This window comes from Bubalus bubalis, chromosome 3 (assembly GCF_019923935.1).
Source record: "Bubalus bubalis isolate 160015118507 breed Murrah chromosome 3, NDDB_SH_1, whole genome shotgun sequence".
NCBI classification, from domain to species: domain Eukaryota; kingdom Metazoa; phylum Chordata; class Mammalia; order Artiodactyla; family Bovidae; genus Bubalus; species Bubalus bubalis.
In genome coordinates, this window is record NC_059159.1 from 37,941,988 (window position 1) to 37,952,172 (window position 10,185).

At 51.0% G+C, this 10,185-nt stretch overlaps 1 protein-coding gene across 1 annotated transcript; it reads left to right on the forward strand.

The window, feature by feature from the left end:
* Positions 1 to 486: 486 nt before the first annotated feature.
* On the forward strand, positions 487 to 9,937 carry FBXO39 (F-box protein 39). Its single transcript, XM_025280803.3, has 4 exons — positions 487 to 566; positions 5,146 to 6,251; positions 7,943 to 8,119; positions 8,455 to 9,937. Exons 2-4 carry the CDS (start codon positions 5,226 to 5,228, stop codon positions 8,581 to 8,583), a joined length of 1,332 nt encoding a protein of 443 aa, XP_025136588.1. The 5' UTR covers positions 487 to 566; positions 5,146 to 5,225; the 3' UTR covers positions 8,584 to 9,937.
* The last annotated feature ends 248 nt before the right edge of the window (positions 9,938 to 10,185 follow it).

Below are 10,185 nucleotides of genomic sequence, written 5' to 3' on the forward strand. Positions count from 1 at the left end.
ACTCCAGTATTCTTGCCACAAGAATCCCATGGACAGAGGAGCCTGGCAGGCTACAGTCCACAGTCGCAAAGACTCAGAAGCGACTGAGCTACTAACACTAAGGCTGGGCTGGCAGTGGCTTTGGCTTCCCAGAGAGCGCCCGACAATGGACAGGAACTGGGGCTGGATCCGGACAGGAAAGGTGGCGAACGATCGGACCTGCACAACCCAAGTCCTGGGCAGAACCTCTTCCCCGTGTGCCGAGGGGCCGGGCAGAGGGTAGGGGCTGTGGGGCCCAGCCTCCTGCCTCCCGCCCCTGACAGGGGCGCCTCCCCGGCCGTCTGCGGGATGGGGGCACCTACTCTGGCCCCTCGACCTGCGCGATCACCCCGGGTTTGGGCCCCGCGGCCGTGGGGATGAGCAGACCCCGGCAGGTGGCGGCGCGTCACAGAGGCCGCGGGCCGCTGGGCCTCTAGCCTCGGCCGGGCCGCGGGCGGCGGAGTTGGCGTCGGAGCGGAGGCGGCGCGGGCGGAGCAGGCCTGGCGCTTGCGGTCCCTGCAGCCGGAGAAGCGGGGCCCCGCAAACGGGTAACGCGCGCGGCGGGGTGGGCGCCCCTCCTCACCCGCCGCCCCCGGGAGGCTCCTGGGTCCTCTCCGCACCCCGGGTGATGGAACACCCAGGTGTCCTCCCAGGCTTGGCAGCTGTGTGACGTTGTGAACCCGGCCTACGTTCCCGCATCTGGGTTCGAATCCTGGTCCCCACTTACCCATCTCATTTTCCTAACCTTCTAACACCTGTTTCCCCATTTGTAAATACCTTCCTTATAGGGATGCTATTTAGAAGCACGTTGGCACCAACTTTCTGATGGCAGCAAACACTTGTGTAACATTTACTATATGCCAGGCACTGTTCTAGTGTTTTCCATCTATCAGTCCATTTAATCCCCCCAACACTAGGAGAAAGGAACAATTATCCGTATCAACAGATGTGGAGGGGCTTCCCAGGTGGTGCTAGTAGTAAGGAATCCACTTGCCCATACAGGAGACACAAGAGACGCAGGTTCGATCCCTGGGTGGGGAAGATTGCCTGGAGTAGGAAATGGCAACCCACTCCAGTATTCTTGCCTGGAATATCCCATGGACAGAGAAGCCTGATAGGCTACGGTCCATGGTGCCACAGAGAGTCTCGACTCAACAGAGAACACACACACAAAGTTACATACTGCAGGTGACAGAACTAGAATCTAACCCACTAATCTACACCGCCTCTTGAGGGATAACATAGGTTCCAGGTAATGACATGACTTTTGGAAGGCTTGCAACACCATTCCCAACCCACCAAAGTTCTTCCAGCCCCACCCTATGGTTTAAAGTGTCTGATAACTATTCTGACCCTGTTCACTTTCACTTTTCACTTTCATGCATTGGAGAGGGAAATGGCAACCCACTCCAGCGTTCTTGCCTGGAGAATCCCAGGGACAGGGGAGCCTGGTGGGCTGCCGTCTATGGGGTCACACAGAGTCGGACATGACTGAAGCGACTTAGCAGCAGCAGCAGCAGCTTTTTTCCTTTCTTTTCTTTCCTTGGTAGCACTGTGAGGTTTCTGGGATCTTAGTTCCCTATCCAGGGATGGAAACTGTGCCTCCTGCAGTGGAAACCAGGAGTCAACCACTGGACCACCATGGAATTCCCTGGTTTTAGCTTTTCTTGAGAAGGCAATGGCAACCCACTCCAGTACTTTCATGCATTGGAGAAGGAAATGGCAACCCACTCCAGTGTTCTTGCCTGGAGAATCCCAGGGACGGGGGAGCCTGGTGGGCTGCAGTCTATGGGGTCGCACAGAGTCGGACACGACTGAAGTGACTTAGCAGCAGTAGCAGCAGCAGCTTTTCTTGTGCACCTCTTAGGGCTTTCCTGGTAGCTCAGCTGATAAAGAATCGCCTCCAATACAGGAGACCCCAGTTCAATTCCTGGGTTGGGAAGATCCACTGGAGAAGGGATAGGCTACCCACTCCAGTATTCTTAGACTTCCCTGATGGCTCGGATGGTAAAGAATCTGCCTGCGATGCAGGAAACCTAGGTTCAATCCCTGGGTTATAGGTTCCTTGCTCTATGCTAAGTGCTGTGGGGTCCCCTAGCCCCGGACAGTTTATATGTGAAGAAAGACACACTCTTTTTTCTTCATTAGTTAAAATACTTCCTCAAAAAAGAATGAGGCTGTTCCTCATCCCAAAGAGTGTGTGGGTTTCATAGAAGAGAAAGGCTTCGACACTGAAAGGGGAAAGAGAAGGGGGCGGGCTGAACCCACCAGAGCCCTGTATCCTGGGTGGGGATAGGCTGCTACCAGTTTCCATGCAGAGGCCTATCTGGGTGGGAGATGGGAGGGCCAGCTGGAGGAAGGGACCAAATTGTTCAGTAGGTGATGATGGGGTAGTGAGGATAAAGGCATGGAGGAAACCTACAGGATCTCATTTGAGGATGCTCATCACCACTGTGGTGTTGGGGAGAGCTGGAAGAGCCCCGGGAGCCCCTCCTGGGGAGAATGAATAGGAGACTATCCACCAGAGGGTCTACTCAGATGACAGATGCAGCGTGAGACGTACACAGGGCAACGTGAGTGGTGCTTACAGACGTGGAACACACACTTGGCAAGCACACACACAAACAAAACGAAGCACATAAAGCACACCGGAATAGTTGCCTCTGGTGGGGAACGGCGAAGTGGGACATAGAGTTAAAGGGAATAAATGGGCTCCCTCGTGGTGCAGACAGTAAAGAATACGCCTGCAATGCAGGAGACCCAGGTGCAGACAGTAAAGAATACGCCTGCAATGCAGGAGACCCAGGTTCAATCCCTAGGTGAGGAAGATCCCCTGGAGAGGAAATGGCTCCAGTATTCTTGCCTGGAAAATCCCATGGACAGAGGAGCTTGGTGGGCTATAGTCTATGGGGGTCACACAGAGTCATAAAATCAAAGAGAGTTCTTGCACAGACAAATGTCTGTCCTGAACTGAAAATTATGATTAACTTGTCCCTCTGCATCCAAGGCCTGAAAAGTAGAGGCAGGAAAAAAGTACAAGAGAAAGTAAGAAAGCCGAGGTCTAACCTGGGTCCTATTACTAACCTACTGTGTGACCACAGGCAAGATCCTTCACCTCTCTGTGTCTAGTTTCCATCTGTTAAAAAAAAAAAATTCAATTCTCAGGTCTCTTCCAGCTCTGAGCTACAATGAATAAAAAAGTCAATAAAAGCTTTGTGGAGCCATAGGGCTTAAACCTTGAAAAGGCAATGGCAACCCACTCCAGTACTCTTGCCTGGAGAATCCCATGGACGGAGGAGCCTGGTGGGCTACAGTCCACGGGGTCGCTAAGAGTTGGACACAACTGAGCGACTTCACTTTCACTTTTCACTTTCATGCATTGGAGAAGGAAATGGCAACCCACTCCAGTGTTCTTGCCTGGAGAATCCCAGGGATGGCAGAGCCTGGTGGGCTGCCATCTATGGGGTCGCACAGAGTCGGACACGACTGAAGCAGCTTAGCAGCAACAGCAGCAGGGCTTAAACCTTAAAAATGGAGGGCTGGGGAGAGGTAGAGAAAAGGAGGGTAGTTTTCAAGCATGGGAAACTTTGAAAGCAAAGCCATGAAGATTACAGCAGATGACTATGAAAAGTCTGACCGAGAGCTCAGTGTATCTGGTAGGGCCTTAGCCCAGTTCTTCCCTGGGACTCCCTAGCTTGACTGGGGTACCACCTGCAATTCAATCAAGTCAGAGACTTTCCAGTCCTTCCATTTCTCTGTTCACCAATTGCCAAATCATGTCCACTAAAAAACTCACAATTCACCCTGATTCCCACTATCATGCTGCCCTAGTTCCAGGCTTCAAGCCTGGACTCTGCTCTAGACCATCCTTCCTCCACTCCCCCAGAGTATTCTTTCTTTACCTCAAGACTGTCCACAGCACTACTGGGCATGTGATCCTTAGACCTGCCCTGATGTCAGCGAGGTTCTCCACCTTTGTTCTGCAGCTGTGCCTTTTGAATAGAGACACGTGTGTACACGGCTAGTCGCTTCAGTCGTGTCCAACTCTTTGCAACCCCATGGACTGTAGCCCACCAGGCTCCTCTGTCCATGGGATTTCCCAGGCAAAGATACTGGAGTGGGCTGCCATGCTCTCCTCCAGGGGATCTTCCTGACCCAGGGATCGAACCCATGTCTCTTCTGTCTCCTGCATTGGCAGGCGAGTTCTTTACCACTGGCATCACCTGGGAAGCCCCGAATAGAGACACAGCCATCAGCAGTGTCGCTCAACACAGTGATTCATCCAGAGAAGATGTCAGAATTCCTCTAGGACACAGCCTTTATCACATCATTCAGAGCATCTTGAATGATGCCCTTGAGCCAGCACTTCCCACTGCCCCAAATCCAGGTTCATCGCTCCTTGCCTGTCACAAATTAAGCTTCAAAAAACTGTTAATTCCCTGAATATGAACACATCACATATGCTCACATCCTGTGACTTCACCCATCTTGTTCCCTCTTCCTGGAGTATACCAGATCCTCCACCACCAACCTATCTGCTTTGCACACACATATCCACCCTGCAAACCTCAGCTCAGATGCCACCTCCTCCAAGCAGCCCTCTCTACTACTTCTTACCCAGAAAGAATTCATCATGCTTTGTTTGTGCTACCCTGCACCATGAATGGGCTTCCCAGATGACTCAGTGGGTGAAGAATCTTTCTGCCAATGCAGGAGATGCAAGAGGCGTGGATTCGATTCCTGGGTCAGGAAGATCCCCTGGAGGAGGAAGTGGCAACCCACCCCAGTATTCTTGCCTGGAGAAGCCCATGGACAGAGGAGCCTGGTGGGCTACAGTCCATGGGGTCGCAAAGAGTCGGACACGACTAAGCGACTGAGCAGAGGCAGAGGCACCACGAATATACCTGAGCCTTTTCTTGTCTCCCACAGTGTTGTAACAGTCCTGGTCTGTGTCCCCTCTAGACCCCTGCTGGGTTGTGAATCCTTGTGGGTGTACACCGTATGGTGTATTTATCTTTGTCCCCCATGCACCAGCCCAGTACTGACACAGGGGGCTGCAGAGCAAGTTCATTGCATTAGGTTTAATATGTGTTTGGCAGGTAATGGTCTTCCTTTTTATTCCCACAGAAAACAAGTGATTGCTTTTCTTTCCTCATTTTTGGAAGCCCTGCCCACCACGCAGCTGCAGTGGACATCCTGGTTCCCCGATGGACGAAGAAGACCAACTGATCCAGCCTCAAGACCAGAGCTGCTGGGCCACCCTGCCCGATGTGTGCCTGCGTCGTGTCTTCTGGTGGCTGGGAGACAGGGACAGGTCCAGAGCGGCCCTTGTCTGCAGGAAGTGGAACCAGACGATGTATTCGGCTGACCTCTGGCGATACAGGACCATCACGTTCAGCGGGAGACCTTCCAGGGTACATGCGTCCGAATTCGAGTCAGCCCTTTGGTATGTTAAGAAATTTGGTCATTACCTGGAGCACCTGGAGATCAAATTCCTGAATCCTTACAACGCTGTCCTGACCAAGAAGTTCCAGGTCACCATGCGAGGCCTCCTCTCATGTCTGGGCAAGAGTAACAACCGTCTGAAATCTCTCTCCATCCAGCATCTCGAGTTGGACCGCATGGTCTGGAGGAACAGCATCAGGAGCTCATTCATGAAAAGCTTGAGCTTCTTCTTGAAGAAGATGGGCAAACACCTGAACTATCTCAGCCTGAAGGGGGCCAGGCTCACCACGGAACAAGGCTGCCACATCCTCAACGCCCTGAGCTACTTACGGAGCGAGAGCACGGTGACGGAGCTCAACATCGAGGACTATTTCAGCCACCACCTCGCCGTCTACAGCAGTCCCCAGTTCAACAAGACCATGGCCACGTTCCGCAACCTGGTGTTCCTGACTCTCAACTACAACTGCATCTCTGACGAGCTGCTGGAGAACCTGTGCGACCACAACACTGGCACCCTCCGGACCATGAACATCAAGTGCCACGTTCATGACCCCCACGGGCAGGTCATCTGGGGCATGTCTTGGGCCAAGCTGGCCAGGCACGCCACCAGCCTGAGGGTCAACTTCTTCTTTGAGCGGGTCATGAAGTACGAGCGCTTGGCCCGGATCCTCTTACAGGAGATCCCCATTAGGAGCATCAGTCTGAGAAGCTGCTATTTCAGCGACCCCGACTGGTCCATGAGACCCACCCTGACGGATCTCCTGCCCACCTTTCGGCACACTCTGCAGGTAGGTACGACCCGAGGGCCGGGAGGCCTGGGAGGAGTGGCTGCCCCCTGGTTCCTCCTGCCTGCTCTCAAAAGGTGAAAGTGTTAGACGCTCAGCCATGCCCAACTCTTTTACGACCCCATGGACTGTAGCCTCCCAGGATCCTCTGTCCATGGGATTCTCCAGGCAAGAATACTAGAATGGGTTGCCATTTCCTTCTCCAGGGGATATTTCCAACCTAGGGATCAAACCCGCATCTCCTTCTTTGCAAGCAGATTCTTTACCATCTGAGCCACCAGGGAAGCCTTAAGTTGAGATTCTGAGAAAGGTCACCAAACTATGCCTCTCCTGGTCCCCAAGACCACAGCAGAGGACAAAAGCTACTGCTTGCTTCTTGTACATGAAACCCACTCTTGGTTGACTCTCCACCAAGGAAAGTGCCTATATCCCTGGCTCAGAACTCTGAGGCCTGAGCATGCAGGTGCCTCCACCGGTGACCAGCAGATGGGCAGCCCCTTCCACTCATCCACCTGACACAGCAGCACATGGGACACAGAGCAACTCCAAACCAGACAAAAAACCAGACTTGACCCAAGTTACCGAAGAGCTCAGAGGTGTGGGCTATTCTCTAATCTGGCAGCTCCCCATCTATTAAATCAGCATCATTTTGTCCCCTACTGAGGACCTCACAGTCTTCTCAAGTGGCTCAGCGGTAAAGAATCCATGACTGCCAATGGAGGAGATGCAGGTTCGATTCCTGGGTTGGGAAGATCCCCTGCAGAAGGGCATGACAACCCACTCTGGTATTCTTGTCTGGAGAATCCCATGGACAGAGGAGCCTGGCGGGCTACAGTCCAGGGGATCACAAAGAGTCAGACACAACTGAGCGACTGAGTAACAAGGACCTCACACAAGGTTGTGAGCATGAATATACAGGGGTATATATACCACTACTGGGACTTTCCTGGTGGTCCTGTGGCTAAGCCTCTACACTCCCAATGCAAGGAGACCCAGCTTTGATCCATGGTCAGGAAACTAGATCCCATATGATGCAACTAAGAGTTTGCGTGCCACAACTAAGACCCAGTGCAATCTAGTAAATTAATTAATTTATACCACTTAATAAATTTATAATTATATAACAAATAAATGATAAATTAATAAGTTCATTAATAAACTTATAAATTAAGAAACACCAATACTTACAGTGAGGGATGACAAAGTGTGAAGAGGTCATTTACGCTCACACAGCCCTGAAGTGGGCAGGCTACATCATACTACCTTTTGGTGTTGCCCATAATCACCTGGCCGGTCCACTGCAAGGCCAGGAACACCATCTTGGTCTCCAGAATCTAGGTACATTGCCTCAAAACTCAAAGTTTTGGAAACTTGGATGAGATCACTTGCATTCCCAAATCCCTTCCTCTGACAACTGCGTGTCCAGTGTCCCTTATCTAAGGCACTGGAGGGGACTTGCCCAGTGTGCCAGTGGTTGAGACTCCGCTTCCACTGCAGGAAGCATGGGTTCCAGCCCTGGTCCTGATCAGGGAAACTAGGCTCCTGTGTGCCACGTGGCACATCCAATAAATAAATAAAACACTTAAACCACCACGGCCACCAGGCCAGTGCTGGATCATGAAAGTGCTATGAAATGATCCAGCTAAGTCCCAGTATCTCTGTTCACATCGTCTGCCCCATTGGTTCTTTTCCAGAAACTAACTTTTGAATTCAACAACAGCCATGAGTCTCTGGATGAAGAGCTGCACCTCCTCATCTTATCCTGCAGGAAGTTGTTTTATTTCAAAATCTGGGCTTTCCTGGATGTTAAGTTTGTGGAGCGGATCCTAAAGAGCCGGCAGGAAGGGCAATGTGCCCTGCGTACACTCAAGGTAAGAGCACCCTGGGGTGGGTTCCACTGAGGGCAGGGACACAGGGGCTTCTCGGAGGCAGGTGTCCACTCCTGGGATGAAGGTCAGGGATGAGGCAGGGCATGGGGGTTGGATATCTCACAAGTCTGTCCCTTCTGTGAAATTGCTAATTTCCAAGAGAATCTGGAGTTTAGGATTAATAATTAGTAGTAATCATCCTCAGCATTAATAGTTGGGTTCGGGCTTTTCCTGATTCTGCCAACAATTGTACGGGTACCTCATTTGGATTGTCTTCGGGGCCTGGGTGATGTAGTCACAGGGTGCGTGTGTGCAGATGTGTTTCTCTGTTGGCACAGGTGAGAATTTACACAAACAGATATGAGACGAATGAAGAGGACAGGACACTGCGGGAAATTTACAGGAAGTACAGAAAGCTGATCAATTCAGAGCTTAACTATTTTGTCATCGCTTACCCCATGATGTAACAACCAGCGCTCTCCAGAGAAAGAAAACCACGAGCACTTTGCACCTGACAATCCGGTCCTCATAGAATGACACTTGGGGCATCCCCTACTCCACCCCTTTTCCTCCTCTCTCTCCTTTTTTGCTGGTTTCACACCAACGTGACACCCCAGCAATGCCTAGGATGTCATGCGAAGACCCCAGGTGACTTTAAAGTGCTATCTTTGCCAACTATCCAGGGGTGATTTCTCTTTTTTGTGGTTTGGTTTTGCTTTTAGAGTCTCAGTCAGCCATGGAGCTGAAGGCCCAAAGCCTCTCAGAGCAGGTTCTTACTCAGGGACCCTGACTCTTGCTAACCTTGCTCCCGAAAAGGTGCCAGGGAGCAAATGGAGCCACGATTTCCATTGACTATGAGTGTCAGCTCAGAAAGACTTTTTTTTTTTTAAACAAGATTTGTTTATTTATTTTTCATCTTTGGTCACACCCTGCAGCATATGAGATCTTATTTCTCTGACCAGGCATTGAACCCATATTCCTTGCATTAGAAGGTGGAGTCTTAACCATTGGACCGCCAGGGAGGTCCCCCAGAAACGCTTTCTATCTTGGCTGACCTTCATGTCAGAGCCTCGTGCCACTGAAGCTGGCCAGGTCTGATCTCAGATGAATGAAATCCACCAGCAGGTCCTCCAGCGAAGCAGGGGGATTCCCACGTGTAGACAGAGCCGCTTAGAGCCAGAACTCCTTCCCACAGGAGCTCAGCTCCTAATCTGTTGGTGTTATGGACTCAGATCTCCCACATCTGCTTTTCTGGTTCTCCTTTATTTTCCCCATCCAGGCAGCATGGTGCTCAGCCTGCTACGAAAGCTCGGTTCTCATGTGGGGCTGAACCAGAAGTGACCATGACCTTCGTAGTCACTACAAAGCATCTGTAATGTCCTGGAGAAATGTCCCTGATACAATGCTAAGTGAAAAAGGCATGACACAAAACTGTGTTTCGTGTGATATCAATCATGATAAAATACAAGTACAGGGTTTTTTTTAAGCATAGGAGAGATATACCAAAAATGTTAATAGTGATCTCTGAGTGGTGGGATTATGGGTGATTTTTATTTTCCTTTTTATGCTGTCCGCTATTTCTCAGATTTTCTACAAAGACCATGTGCTATTTTTATAGTCACAGGGAAACATGATGTGTTTTAAACGGGAAGTATGGATAAACTCCTGAGCCCATGCTGTTGACATGGATTGCTTCTGATCTTTTGAGATTTTGTGCATATAGTTCTACCCAGGGTTTTTTCCCCAATCAGTTCAGTTCAGCCGCTCAGTCATGTCCCACTCTTTGCGACCCCATGAACTGCAATACGCCAGGCCTCCCTGTCCATCACCAACTCCAAGAGTCCACCCAAACCCATGTCCATTGAGTCCATGATGCCGTCTAACCATCTCATTCTCTGTTGTCCCCTTCTCCTCCTGCCCTCAATCTTTCCCAGCATCAGGGTCTTTTCAAATGAGTCAGCTCTTCCCATCAGGTGGCCAAAGTATTGGAGTTTCAGCTTCAACATCAGTCCTTCCAATGAACACCCAGTACTGATCTCCTTTAAAATGGACTGGTTGGATCTCCTTGC

What these genes read in the sequence shown, in the direction of transcription:
- FBXO39 (XM_025280803.3), top strand. Translation starts at nt 5,226, where the DNA reads ATGGACGAAGAAGACCAACTGATCCAGCCTCAAGACCAGAGCTGCTGG. An exon ending in CCTTTCGGCACACTCTGCAG is followed by an intron (nt 6,252 to 7,942) that starts GTAGGTACGACC and finishes GTTCTTTTCCAG; the next exon opens with AAACTAACTTTTGAATTCAA. An exon ending in GTGCCCTGCGTACACTCAAG is followed by an intron (nt 8,120 to 8,454) that starts GTAAGAGCACCC and finishes CTGTTGGCACAG; the next exon opens with GTGAGAATTTACACAAACAG.